Source organism: Haematobia irritans, chromosome 2 (assembly GCF_050003625.1).
Source record: "Haematobia irritans isolate KBUSLIRL chromosome 2, ASM5000362v1, whole genome shotgun sequence".
Classification (NCBI taxonomy): Eukaryota; Metazoa; Arthropoda; class Insecta; order Diptera; family Muscidae; genus Haematobia; species Haematobia irritans.
Window position 1 is genome coordinate 194,648,088 of NC_134398.1, and position 15,064 is coordinate 194,663,151.

Sequence of the window (15,064 nt, forward strand, 5' to 3'; positions counted from 1 at the left end):
CTATAGAAATAAAATTTTGACAAAATTTTGTTTCTATAGAAATTCAATTTGGAAAAAATGTTCGGTAGAAATAAAATGTTGAAAAAACTTTCTATAGAAATAAAATGTTAAAACAAATTTCTATAAAGATAAAATTTTGTGAAAATTTTCTATAGAAATTAAGTTTTGGCGAAATTTTCTATAGAAATAAAATTTTGATAAATTTTTCTATAGAAATAAAATTTGGTAAAAAAAAAAATGTTGACAAGTTGAAGCGGGCTTACGCGAAGACTTATTTCGTAGAGCCTTATAATACCTCTCTACAGTTCCGAATATCACCAAATCAGTTACATATTTTATTAATCTTTTGCCCGCTTTGCCTTAACTATATGACATTAAATATCTCAAAGTAAAAAGAAAACATATTTTTGTTGTCATTCGCCTTTTGTGTTACCCTGCACTGCCATTCGCTGTATTTATTCACATGACTCAAAATTCACGTCAGCTACACTAATACATTCTGTAATAAAATGTCAAAATCTATTGTCTTAATTGCATCAGGTGTATTTTTACGAGACATACAGTTTTTCGTTTTATTCGATGTTACAAGAAACAAAAAAATAATTTGTATTATTTTTTTGTACGGGTATATTTTATTATATTGTTGTATTCATTCTTATTTAGGTCTTTTGCCAAAAAACGTGACTTTTTGATCTTGCTGCCATGTTTTTTTGTTTTGTTTGGGTGAATTTTGATGAAAAGTAGATTTGAAACAAAAAAATATACAAAAATGAATTTCAAATGAATGAACAACCAAAAAATTCATCTAAGTTCTTAGTATTTCGAAGAATTCATTTGAATTTCGAATATAATTCTGAGATATTCGAATTATTACGAAGATATCATAGTTGCTCTCATTAAAATATTTACTTTATTGAGTGTATCTGAATTATAAGGTGTTAATCAAGAAACATATGAAAAATTTAAACATTTTTGAAAAGTTTATAACAATTTCCGAAAAAAATTTTTTGGTTTCAATCAAAAAAAGTTATAAATTTTAAAATAGGTTTAGTAATAAAATGTATCATAACATTTATTTTTTTTTTTAGCAGCAGATAGATTTTTACATGCATGTATACTTGTTATAAATTTAATATAGAATTTTTAAGTCGAATGATTAATCATTGTGGTCTCGTCAACTGACCGCGTTTTTGTTTGCAGTTAGAACAACATTTCTAGAAGATCGGTTAAAGTTCTTTATATATTAGATCTACATATAATCGAAAATAATCCAAATGAGGCTGATTTTAGTGAATGTTTTTAATTAAATTGTTTTTTGTTTTTTTTTTTTTTTGACAATTTACGAAAATGACGATCTAGTTTATACACTGAAGAAAAAAAAATAAAATATTATTTTAAACACAAAAATTACTTGCTCTTAAAATACACAAAAATACATTTTTCCACCATAGGCTGGGGGTATACAAATTTTTCATTCCGTTTGTAATACGTCGAAATATTTGGTCCATAGGTCACCCAATTTACACAATATTAAGGACAAATTTTAATTAAAAGAAATTTTATAATTTTTGATTTAAAAATTTCCTTTTTTAAATTTAGGACACGAATCTTTGAAATTCGCGGCAAAATTTCCTTAAAGTAAAGAAACAATTTTTCCATTTAAAGAATCATTAAAATAACTGAGATATTGAATCTTTGGATTGAAGAAGAAGCCACATTTTTGGCTCGGAATCAATTTGGTATTGATGCTTAAGGGAAGGTCAAAATCTTTGGATCCAAGTAGCCCTTTTTCTTGAGTGAATATAAAGCAATTCTCAGATATATTTTTGGGAGAAAATTTCTTCCGATCCGGCTGAAATTTGACCGATGAAGAACTGAAGTGACTTATTAGGTATTTAACCTCGGGAAGAATTGTTAATTTTGTTCAATAAAATGTCTTATGTTCAAGTAAACAATTCGGAGTTAGAAATTTCAAAAATTTATTTAGCTTCATACGAAGTTTAAGGTAAAATTGTTGGTAAAATACATATGTTTTTTTTTGTTTTGGAAATTCTGGCCATTTTTTTTCTCACCAATTATGACAAACAAAAACTAAAGATTAGAATAAAATGAGATTAATCCATTTATTTGTTTGTTATATTTACAATTAATTACAATTAAACTTATAAGCTTTGATTGCCAACATTTTAAACTTGAAAACATAGAATTAATAAAAAAAAATCGTAAATAATAACAAGTATATACGGCCGTAAGTTCGGCCAGGCCGAATCTTATGTACCCTCCACCATGGATTGCGTAGAAACTTCTACGAAAGACTGTCATCCACAAATTTCAACTCACATGGTTGTTAAATATCATATATTACCACCACGTACTAAATTTCAACCAGATCGGATGAATTTTGCTTCTCCAAAAGGCACCGGAGGTCAAATCTGGGGATCGGTTTATATGGGAGCTATATATTATTATGGACTGATAGGAATCAATTCCTGCATGGTTGTTGGATACCCTATACTAACATCACGTACCAAATTTCAACCGAATGGGAAGAATTTTGCTCTTCCAAGGTTCTCCGGAGGTCAAATCTGGGGATCGGTTTATATGGGGGCTATATATAATTATGGACCGATATCGACCAATTTTTGCATGGGTGTTTGAGGCCATATATTAACATCACTTACCAAATTTCAACTGAATCAGATGAATTTTGGTCTTCCAAGAGGCTCCGGAGGTCAAATCTGGTGATCGGTTTATATGGTGGCCATTAGCGTAGCTAGACAATTTTCCTAGGGGGGGCTATAGCCCCCCTAGCTAAAAATTTATATTTCATTTATTTATATTTCAATAATGTTTTATTTCAAAAAAATTAACAAAAAAATAGACATCAAAATAACTCGAAAATTAATTTATAATAAAGCAACTAAAAGTAGATCCACACATTTCCCAGCAAAAAAATTTGGAAGTTCTTCCAAAGGCACAACTTTAAAAGCACTTCCAGAAGATGTACTCCCAATGATGTTCTTTATTTTAACTTCTCAGCAAGTTCTTTAAATTCATTTTTTTATAACTAACTTTTTTGTTTCAAATACCTTAAAAACGAAGTAAGAATTCATAAAAAAGGTATAAATAATTTAAATTTTGTCGAAAAAAATTCTAAATCCAATCTGAAAAACTTGTGAATTTTTGAAAATATTTGAGGTCAAACGTTACCGACAAGCATTAGAATCCATTAAAAATTATAAAAATTATTTATTTGACAAAATGTAACAGAATTTTTTAATTAACATTCAAAACGTTGAATTCGGACCACACCTAAAGAAGTGATGCAAATTCAGTGCAACGGCTGTTGAAATGGAGGACTTCCGTCCTATGACAAGCCCATGTTAAATTCATCGCTTCTTCGCCAATTTTGCACCACTTCCGGAACCAAAAAGATCATTTTCATTACTTTTTTGGCGACGCTTTTTTGGCTGGGCTTGTTTATTTTTTATAAAAATGGAAAATCGCAAATAGGTTTTCAAATTCTGGGGGGGGCTAAAATTTTTCTGGGGGGTCTAAGCCCACTCCCCAGAGGCCTTCCTACGCTTATGATGGTGGCTATATATAATTATGGACCGATATGAACCAATTTTTGCATGGTTGTTAGAGACCATATACTAACACCATGTACCAAATTTCAGCCGGATCGGATGAATTTTGCTTCTCTTAGAGGCTCCGCAAGCCAAATCTGGGGATCGGTTTATATGGGGGCTATATGTAATTATGGACCGATATGGACCAATTTTTGCATGGTTGTTAGAGACCATATAATAACACCATGTACAAAATTTCAGCCGGATCGGATGAAATTTGCTTCTCGTAGAGCAATCGCAAGCCAAATACAACTACTTGTGCCAAGTTTCAAGTCGATAGCTTGTTTCGTTCGGAAGTTAGCGTGATTTCAACAGACGGACGGACGGACGGACATGCTCAGATCGACTCAGAATTTCACCACGACCCACAATATATATACTTTATGGGGTCTTAGAGCAATATTTCGATGTGTTACAAACGGAATGACAAAGTTAATATACCCCCCATCCTATGGTGAAGGGTATAAAAAAAAAACAATTCTTTTGATGGAGTTAAGTTTCTTTTTCGGTGTACGTGTATATATGTATACTCATATAGTGAATACCGTTTTGCTTAAAACAAACTCTCCCAATTTCGAATAACTTGGAGTGGAGATTGATGAAAGCATTTCTCCTCTTGTACATTCTCTCTTCTTCTTCTCTCTCTCTCCTAATAACATTGTTGATGTTGGACTCTCTTGTTTTTCCGAAAATACTTTATATGAATCGATGAAAAATGGAAGAAAACATTTGTCTTATTGCCAAGAACTAAATGAAAATTATTTGAATGAACACTTCTAATGAAAATCAGATGTTAAAATACATTAGGTTGTAATGAAAATATGTGGAATTTTTGTAAATGTTAATAATGAGTACATAGTATATTGAAAAAAAAAAAAATAGGGAAAATAACCATAGCTGTATAGGGAGTAAGCTGCAAAAATATTCAGTGTCCGTGAACAAACAACATTTGTCTCAAACGAAATGTTAGACCAACGAATATCATTGGTAATTTTTTTCGCGGTAAATATTAGAAAAGGGTGGCTGAAATGTCAATTTCCCAATTAAATGAAAATTTCCCAACAATGTTCGCGATAAAATAGGTTTGTTTGGAAGAATAGTATATTATCATAATTGTTTAGAAGAAGGCAGAAATGTCGGAAATAACATAAAATTTTAGAGTCAGTTTAGATTCATTCGCCTTGCCTTTGGCACGTATGTGGTCTTCAAACGGTCGACAAACGCCATTACATGCTTCACGAAAGTGGATCTGCGTAATTTTGGCCCATTCTGGCGAATCGCCATCTTGAGATGTATTTTGTTTTAGGTGTCAATCTTAGTATCCAAATTGCCCTAGGCTCAAAAGTCCAATGGATAGAGGACCGAAGATTTCGGTGGCCATTGTACGATAAAAATGAAGTTGGTTGACGCGTGCTGAGTGCGATGGTGCGGAGTCCTGTGGGAATTTCCATGGTCTGCAGTAGAATGGTTATCAAGGGCTCTAATACTGTCTTTTTGGATATATCCCGATAATATTCGGTGCGTATTGCGATCATCGGGTCTAAACTAAAATTTGGACCGATACACACCATATTCGGCACACCTATTTATGGACCTAAATCAAAAATCAAAATGTTTACAAAATTTTCTATAGAAATAAAATGTTGACAAAATTTTTTATAGAAATACGAGCAAAATTTTGACAAGATTTTCTACAGAAATAAAATTTTGACAAAATTTTCTATAGAAATAAAATTTTAAAACAATTTGCTATAGAAATAAAATTGTGACAAAAATTTCTATAGAAATAAAATTACATCTAATTATACAATTATTTTTCGAGCTTTATGGACAGATATAGATTAAGGAACATGGTTAATAGAGCCATTAATAGAGCCAAATGTTTTCTCCATAAGGAGTTATCATAAAGGGCCCAAAATTGAGTTATCTCTCCCAGCCAGATCTATACTAAAGGCTGTGGAAAGGTTCATTCGCCCGAACCGAAACATGTACAGTCCAGGCGTGTATAGATTTGTATCTGGCGTTTTCTTTTCAATGGCTCTATTAACCATGTTCCTTAATCTATATCTGTCCATAAAGCTCGAAAAATAATTGTATAATTAGATATAATGCATTTGGACGTCAATTGCCTGTTTCGGTATCAGGCTAACATGTAATATAAGAAATAAAATTACTCTAGATATCCTATTTTTAGGCAAAATTGAGGTGTTTAAAAGCCCAAACAAATTTCTATATAAAATTTTGACAAAATTTTCTACAAAAAAAAATGACAAAATTTTCTATAGAAATAAAATTACGCTAGATTTCCTATTTTTAGGAAAAAAGTCCCAAACATCCAGAATTTTAACAAAATTTTCTATAGAAATAAAATGTCGACAAAATTTTCTAAAGAAATAAAATGTTGACAATATTCTCTATAGAAATAAAATTTTGACAAAATCTATTTTTTCTATTTTTGGTAAAAATTGAGGTGTTTAAAAGCCCAAACAAATTTCTATATAAAATTTTGACAAAATTTTCTACAAAAAAAAAATGACAAAATTTTCTATAGAAATAAAATTACGCTAGATTTCCTATTTTTAGGAAAAAATTGAGGTGTTTAAAAGTCCCAAACATCCAGAATTTTAACAAAATTTTTTATAGAAATAAAATGTCGACAAAATTTTCTATAGAAATAAAATGTTGACAATATTCTCTATAGAAATAAAATTTTGACAAAATATATTTTTTCTATTTTTGGTCAAAATTGAGGTGTTTAAAAGCCCCAAAAAATTAAAAATCAAAATTTTGACAAAATTTTCTATAGAAATAAAATTTTGACAAAATTTTCTATAGAAATAAAATGTTGACAAAATGTTCTACAGAAATATAAGTTTGAAAAAAATCTATAGAAACAAGATGTTGATAAAATGTTATATAAAAATACAATAACGCTAGATTTGTAGGGAAATTTGTGTTTAAAAGCCCCAAAAAATCAAAAATCTAAATCTTAACAAAATTTTCTATAGAATAAAATGTTGAGAAAATTTTTAAAGAAATAAAATTTTGGAAAAATTTTCAATAGAAATAAAATTTTGACAAAATTTTCTATAGAAGTAAAATTTTGACAAAATTTTCTATAGAGACAAAATTTGGACAAAATTTTCTATAGAAGTAAAATTTGGACAAAATTTTCTATAGAAATAAAATTTTGACAAAATTTTCTATAGAAATAAAATTTTGACAAAATTTTCTATAGAAATAAAATTTTGACAACATTTTATATAGAAATAAAATTTTGACAAAATTTTTAGAAATAAAAGTTTGACAAAATCTTCTATAGCAATAACATTTTGACAAAATTTTCAATAGGAATAAAATTTAATAAAATTTTGTATAGAAATAAAATTTTGATAAAATTTTGTATAGAAATAAAATTTTGATAAAATTTTGTATAAAAATAAAATTTTGATAAAATTTTGTATAAAAATAAAATTTTGATAAAATATAGAAATAAAATTTTGATAAACTATAGAAATAAAATTTTGACAAAATTTTCTATAGAAATAAAATTTTGACAAAATTTTCTATAGAAATAAAATTTTGACAAAATATTCTATAGGATTAAAATTTTGACAAATTTTTCTATAGAAATAAATACTCGTTAATAAATAACCGAAGATAACCACTCTTGTTACCTCTAGTTTTCCAATTTCAATCAAGTCGGATATAAATTGCGGTGTCTACATGTTTAAGAAACCAAATCGGGAGAGCGGTTTATATGAAGGCTATATCAAAACATGGACCGATATATGTTAGCCATATTAGAGATTGTAATCAAAAAATTGACTTTTCGACTTTTAAACATTTAAAAAGTCGATTGGTCGACTTTGTCCAACATCAAAAGTATATCAAAAGCCCCAAAAAATCAAAAATCTAAATCTTAACAAAATGTTCTATAGAAATAAAATGTTGATAAAATTTTTTAAAGAAATAAAATTTTGAAAAATTTTCAATAGAAATAAAATTTTGACAAAATTTTCTATAGAAATAAAAGTTTGACAACATTTTATATAGAAATTAAATTTTGACAAAATTTTCTATAGAAATAAAAGTTTGACAAAATCGTGTATAGCAATAAAATTTTGACAACATTTTCAATAGGAATAAAATTTTGTATAGAAATAAAATTTTGTATAAAAAAATTTTGATAAAATTTTGTATAAAAATAAAATTTTGATAAAATATCCTATAGAAATAAAATTTTGACAAAATTTTGTATAGAAATAAAATTTTGATAAAATTTTGTATAAAAATAAAATTTTGATAAAATATTCTATAGAAATAAAATTTTGACAAAGTTTTCTATAGAAATAAAATTTTGACAAAGGTTTCTATAGAAATAAAATTTTGACAAAATTTTCTATAGAAATAAAATTTTGACAAAATTTTCTATAGAAAAAAAATTTTGACAAAATATTCTATAGGAATAAAATTTTGACAAATTTTTCTATAGAAATAAATACTCGTTAATAAATAACCGAATATAACCACTCTTGTTTGTGAATCTAAAATACCTCTATTTTTCCAAATTCAATCAAGTCGGATATAAATTGCGGTGTCTGTCTACATGTTTAAGAAACCAAATCGGGAGAGCGGTTTATATGAAGGCTATATCAAAACATGGACCGATGTGGCCATATTAGAGATTGTAATCAAAAATTGACTTTTCGACTTTTAAACATGTAAAAAGTCGATTGGTCGACTTTGGCCAACATCAAAAGTATATCAGCTGATTAGATTCAATTTTCAAAAAATAAAAGTTCAAATATTTGCCACCAAAAGTTGACTTCGACTTTTATAGAAAAATAGTCTTCACTGATCGACTATTTTTCTATAAAAGTGATGAAATGTGATTTTTGTGACACTGTATGCAAAACTTATCTAAAAAATTTTGTAACTAATGATTCGTATAGCAATATCAATTATGTAGACTTTCTTGACTTAAATATTATGGTAATACTGGTTTAAAATACTAGATTTTAATCAATTTTTTTTTTTTTTTTAGAAAAATATATAAATTTTATTTGGCTATTTTCATTATATCTATTTATTTATTTCTGACTATTTTTTGATCTATCTATTTTTCCTTCTGAATAGTTGGCAACACTGATGACAATGCTATGCTTGGCACAAAATCTTCGGGCAATTGTGTAGGATTGCTTTACGGCCTCATTTAGTGCTTTCATTTAATTTGTTTCTTTTATTTTCCACCCTCAATTTTCAACCTAATATACCTTAGCCCAAGATCAATAGAAAATGACGAGAGAGATAGGGAGAGAGTGTGAGAGATGAGCGAATGAACATCATCATAGAGCATGTATTTGAGTAAAAATAATGAATTTGATTCATTCAACACTTCTTTCGAAAAAATACTATTTTTAAAAATAGCATCAACAGTCAGTCAGTTTTCCTCGAGTAGTGCCAACGATAACAAGTGAAATTTGGAAATATCTGAAAAAAAAACAAAAAAATACAAAAGAAAATTGTGAAATTTAAACAAATTGCCAGAAAGTGAGAAATTCATAAAATTTTCCTATAGAATTTTCCATAAGAAGAAAATTTTATAATGTAAGGAAAATAAAATAAAATTATGATGTTAAATAATTCTAAATAAGAAGAAAAGAAAATCCTTTAAAGCGATTACCATTTTACATACTGCGAAAGTGTAAAAGAAAAATTCGGAAAAATTGCGAAAGAAAAATACAAGAAAAAAAAACGAAAATCGAGGAAAAACAATTACGTCGAAATTAAAAACGCTTAACCTTTGCCTGTCGTCGTTTTTGAGAAAATAGAAAAGCAAAATTTATCTATAACAAAATTTGCGCGTTATATATGCTCTAGTCTCGGTTATATACCTTTGTGTCGTTGGTTCATTATATGTGGATATAGGATTTTCATTGTTTCAATCGACTCTATGCATTCGATGAAAATTAAATGAAAAAAAGTGAAAATAATTGAAATCGTATCAACAAAAAAGAAAAACAATCTCTGAAGAATTTTGTTTTTCTCCGACAACTAGGGGAACAACGCAATTTCATCCCCAACAATATTGATTCGCAGATCAGAGACAAATCCTTTGTTTTTCATGTAAATTTGTTGCAATCGGACACACACTTAAACACACACACACACACACCTACCTACGGTTAATTGTATATCAAAGACCCCAAGAAGCCGCCCCCGTCCCCCTTAACCCATACAAGTGCCAATAATCTCTAACAATAAATCAAGAAGAAGAACAAGAAGCAACAATAAATCGAAACGGCGGTTTTGCACAAAGATCACACTTCGTAATTTACCCCTTTCTCTCTCTCGCACACACTCTGGCAAGAGTGAAAATAAATTTCTGCATAAATAAGCTGCAATTTCTTACAACATGGCCAGTAATGAATCAGCCGAGTCATTTGAAGAACTGAATATCGAGAGTGATACATCAACAACAACAATGCCTAGTGAAAGTAGCCAACATTTGTCTGCCATTGAGGAAGAGGAATCTAGTTCCTCAATGTCTGGAACAACACGCCGTCGATCGGCCGCTTATAGAGGTGTACGTTTTGCCACCACTGAAGTGGTGGGTAACGATGAAGATGAATCCTGGTGGTGGGAAGTGGAAAATGATAATCTCACCTTAGACCAGGTACCAAATGTAACTTCAGTATTTACTCCTTCGCCCGAGGATATCCTGGAGCAACCAGCCCGTGTCGATGAGGCTCAAATATCTGCTTATGAGGAGGAATTTGAGCGTTTACATCGCATTGCCAAACGCATTAAGAATACGATGAATGAGCAAAGAGAACGCCACTTAAGTGAATCGAGTGAGAAAAGTCTTCCCGATTCCCTGAAACTGGAAGGCCAAGAGTCTTCACGACGTGATTCAACTTCTTCCGTAAGCAAAGATCAATCTTTGGAGGAATTTAAAGAGGAATTAAGAATCAAAAGAGCCACTCGTCAAACTGCCATTCAGAGTATGCGTGATGAAATGGCTGAATTGCGTAAACAATTGGAAAGAGAACGTGAGATTTCCAGACGTCTACGTAGAGGAGAAAAAGTCGAGGAAACCGAATTGGATTTCGTAGAACCAAAGGCCACTGTCTCCAAAACTCTTGCCAACACTGATGATGAAGATCTTCAGGGAGCCACTGCCCTTGTTCGAAAGGTGTCAGCCAAAGTAGATTTGGCCAATGCTGCTGATGATGATGACGATGAAAATCCTTTGAGTCGTAGTCGTCATGCCAATATTGAATTGGCCAATGCCCAGTTAGCTTTACAAATGGCCAATTCCGAGAATCTCTCTTTGCGTGGTGAATTGGATATTGTACAAAAGCAAGTCATCTCACTGAAAGATGTCATTTCCTGTTGCAAACAGATGTTGACTCTTAAAGAGGAGCAATGTAATGAGGTAAGTAGTGGGTCAGTGAGTGAAATTAGTTTGGTGTTTGAAGGAATTTGTGAAGTCTCTCCATCTTACAAGTTACACTAGACACCAGGGTTGCCATTTGCTCCGATTGGAACAAAATTGGAGAAAATTATTGATTTTTAAATTCGGTCCGATGGTCGGACTAAATGGAATTTGGTTGATTTTGGTCCATTTTCGTCAAATCGGTATTTTTTATCAAAATTTTCTACAGAAATAAAATTTTGATGACATTTTCTATTGAAATAAAATTTTGACGATATTTTCTATAGAAATAAAATTTTTACAAAATTTTCTAAAGAAATAAAATTTTAACAAAAATTTCTATAGAAATAAAATTTTGACAAAATTTTCTATAGAAATAAAATTTTGACAAAATTTTTAACTTTTAAATGATATTATTTTAATTTGGAAAGATGGTCCGCTGGTACGAATTTTGGTCCAATTTAGGAAAAATGTTGGTCCAAAATAAAAATTCATTGTGACAGCGCCGCTAGACACTAAGAAAAAAACTAAAGTCATTGTAAACTTACATCACGAGGATAAGAGAATATTTTGCAATTCGGCATACACATGAAAATTTCTCCAAAATGTTTCTAACACAGAGAAAAAAATGAAACAATTTTTTTAAATTAAAATTTTAGGAAACATTCGATGAAAAATTTAATTGATTCAACAATTTTTTAATTGGAAAAAAATCAATCACAAAATTTAATTTTTCAATTAATTTTTCAAAATTTGTCACTTTATTTTAGAATTGACCTTGGAGATTGATACCATCATTTTTATGATTGAGGAAAACTCAAATTAATTGGGCCAATTAATTTTGTGATTGTATGAAAAATAAAATCACCAAAATGTGTTGGATAGTAACAATGTCCGTCCGTCTGGATCACGCTACGGTCTTCAATAATGCAATGTCCGTCCGTATGGTTGTATCACGCTACGGTCTTCCATAATGGAGCTATCAAGCTGAGAAGTAATCCAAGATCGTTTCATATATTCCTACACGGAAAAAAAATAATTTTTGTTTCCAAACTTCGTGATTAATTCATCCAAATAATTTTTGATAGAATTTTCTTCAATCACAAAAATGATAGCATCAATAACCAACGCCACTTAAAAAAAATAATCGACCATTAATTTTTGCAATTGATTTTTGTTTTGATGAAAATGTTTTCGAATTAGTTAAATCTTCAATTGATTGGTTTTTTGTTTTTTAATTCAATTAAAAATTTAATTGGAAAAATATTAGTGATATTTTTATATGTACATTTCTAGATATAGCCCCGCAGAGTAGGGGGTTTTTCTAATTTGTATCTTTATAATTAAATTCAAATTAAATTTGTACTGAATTATTTCGGTCTATTTTTCTGTTTTTATTTTGGTTTCTTCTTTCTTTCTAATTTGCATTCGATTCAGGTAATCATTGAAATGCTGGATAAAGCCCTTAAACGTCCATAACACAATGCCATCTATACCACTGTGTGTATGAGTTGAGAATTGTTTGTACTCTACCTGATTTTCTACAGATCAGGTTAACATTTTGATGACGATGTTCAAAAATTCGTCTTTGCCACAAACGAGAGGTCATCATTCCTTAATAATTCATTGGATGATGCCGCCGCTTGCATTTAACACAAGGAAATGATCATGGACTATGCTGTGGGGTCTCTATAACAAAATCTATATTTAAGATTTTTTTGTTAATGTGATTTTTGTTTCCCAAATTTCTGAAATTGTAATGGAATTCGGAGGAAAAAACAAACAAGAATATAATGAAAACATTAAAATATTTTAATGCATGTATCAATATTGATCATTTTCTTTGTTGGATAATTACGGATTTTGTGTTGAGAGGAAAATATGGCACTGCATTCCTCTTCTGTCGGGAATAAGAGGTGCTGGATGTATAAATTCCTGTACGAACCAGAAAAAGAAAATGCCTAACAATACATTTCAAATATTCGTGATATGTGCCATGTGGGCTTTAATTGCAGGGGAATACAAGTCATCCACGCTGCAACCAATTTCGTTGGAGGTGAAACGACCGTAATGGTCTGGATTTAGGTAGGCCAACAATATTCTGATCTGCCAATATAGGTCATGTTTTTTCGATTCTATGGTTGGACTTGGAGTGCTGAATTAACCTTCTAGCTGGTTACGGCCTTCGCTATGGACAATTCATGAATCCATATCTGACCTTCCTGGTATGCTGCTTGATGCTAAGATGCTCATCTGTGGCTTCAGTGTGGCCCATATGAAATTTGGCCCTCCAATTACCGTGCGAAAATGGTTAATATATAGGTTCACTACTAAGCCAACCAAGGTAATTCGATTGTAGATGACAGTCTTTCTACGCAATCGAGGGTGGAGGGTACATAAGAATCGGTCTGGTCAATCTTACGGCCATTTATAGAAAATGTTGTCAAAATTTTATTTCTATAGAAAATTTTGTCAAAATTTTATTTCTATAGATAATTTTGTCAAAATTTTATATTTTATAGAATAATTTGTCAAAAATTTATTCCTATAGAAAATTTTGTCAAAATTTTATTTCTATAGAAAATTTTGTCTACATTTTATTCCTATAGAAAATTTTGTCTACATTTTATTTCTATAGAAAATTTTGTCAAAATTTTATTTCTATAGAAAATTTTGTCGAAATTTTATTTCTATAGAAAATTTTTTCAAAATTTTAATTATATAGAAAATTTTGTCAAAATAGAAATTTATAGACAATTTCGTAAAAATTTTGTTTCTATAGAAAAATTTGTAAAAATTGTTTATAAAATATTATTGCTATAGCAAATTTTGTCAGAATTTTATTTCTATAGAAACATTTTTCAAAATTTTATTTCTATAGAAAATTTTTTCAAAATTTTATTTCTTTAGAAAATTTTATCAAACTGTTATTTCTATACATAATTTTGTCAAAATTTTAATTCTATAAATAATTTTGTCAAAATTTTATATTTTATAGAATAATTTGTCAAAATTGTATTTCTATAGAATATTTTGTCAAAATTTTATTTCTATAGATAATTTTGTCAACATTTTATATTCTATAGAATAATTTGTCAAAATTTTATTTCTATAGAAAATTTTGTCGAAATTTTATATCTATAGAAAATTTTGTCAAAGTTTTATTTCTATAGAAAATTTTGTGAAAATTGTTTACAAAATATTATTTCTCTAGAATATTTTGTCAAAATTTTATTTCTCTAAAAAATTTTGTCGAAATTTTATTTCTATACAAAATTTTGTCAAAATTTTATTTCTTTAGAATAATTTGTCAAAATTTTATTTCTATGGAATATTTTGTAAAGATTTGGTATCTATAGAAAATTTTGTCAAAATTTTATTTCTATAGAAAATTTTGTCGAAATTTTATAGAAAATATTGTAAAAATTGTTTACAAAATATTATTTCTATAGAAAATTTTGAACAAATTTTATTTCTCTAGAAATTTTTTTTCAAAATTTTATTTCTTTAGAAAATTTTGTCAAAATTTTAGTTCTAAGAAAATTTTGTCAACATTTTATACATATATAAAAATTTTCTAAAAATTTTATTTCTATAGAATATCTTGTCAAAATTATGTTTCTCTAGAATATTTTGTAGAAATTTAATTTCTATAGAATATTTTGTCAAAATTGTACTTTTATTGAGAATTTTGTAAACATTTTATTTCTATAGAAAATTTTATCAAAATTTTATTTCTATAGAAAATGTTGTCAAAATTTTATTACATATTTGTTGTTTTGATCTCAGCTTTAAAACCATTGCGTTGATTAAACTACAAGAGTAGCTTAATCAACATATAAGCTATAGAACTATAGAAAATTTTGTCAAAATTTGATTTCTATAGAAAATTTTGTCAAAATGTTATTGCTATAGAAAATTTTGTAAACAATTTATTTCTAAAGAAAATTTTATCAAAATTTTGTTTCTATAGAAAATTTTGTAAAAATTT

The 15,064-nt window shown here is 28.6% G+C and overlaps 1 protein-coding gene and 1 long non-coding RNA gene across 3 annotated transcripts in view; one reads left to right on the top strand and one right to left on the bottom strand.

Annotated features, from left to right (window-relative positions):
- Nucleotides 1-8,954: 8,954 nt before the first annotated feature.
- LOC142226881 (uncharacterized) lies at nt 8,955-9,488 on the bottom strand. The gene is made up of 2 exons (XR_012719766.1): nt 9,319-9,488; nt 8,955-9,125 (listed from the first exon to the last, which is right to left on the bottom strand). It is a non-coding gene; the product is annotated as an uncharacterized LOC142226881 (long non-coding RNA).
- LOC142226879 (uncharacterized) overlaps nt 9,089-15,064 on the top strand; it is a 94,362-nt gene continuing 88,386 nt past the window's right edge. The window contains exons 1-2 of one of the 2 annotated variants that reach the window (XM_075297118.1): nt 9,089-9,242; nt 9,694-11,073. In XM_075297118.1, the coding sequence (XP_075153233.1) occupies nt 10,051-11,073 (1,023 nt within the window). In that variant the 5' untranslated portion in view covers nt 9,089-9,242; nt 9,694-10,050. The remainder of the gene's footprint in view (nt 9,243-9,693; nt 11,074-15,064) is intronic. The other variant, XM_075297120.1, reaches the window with a different exon arrangement.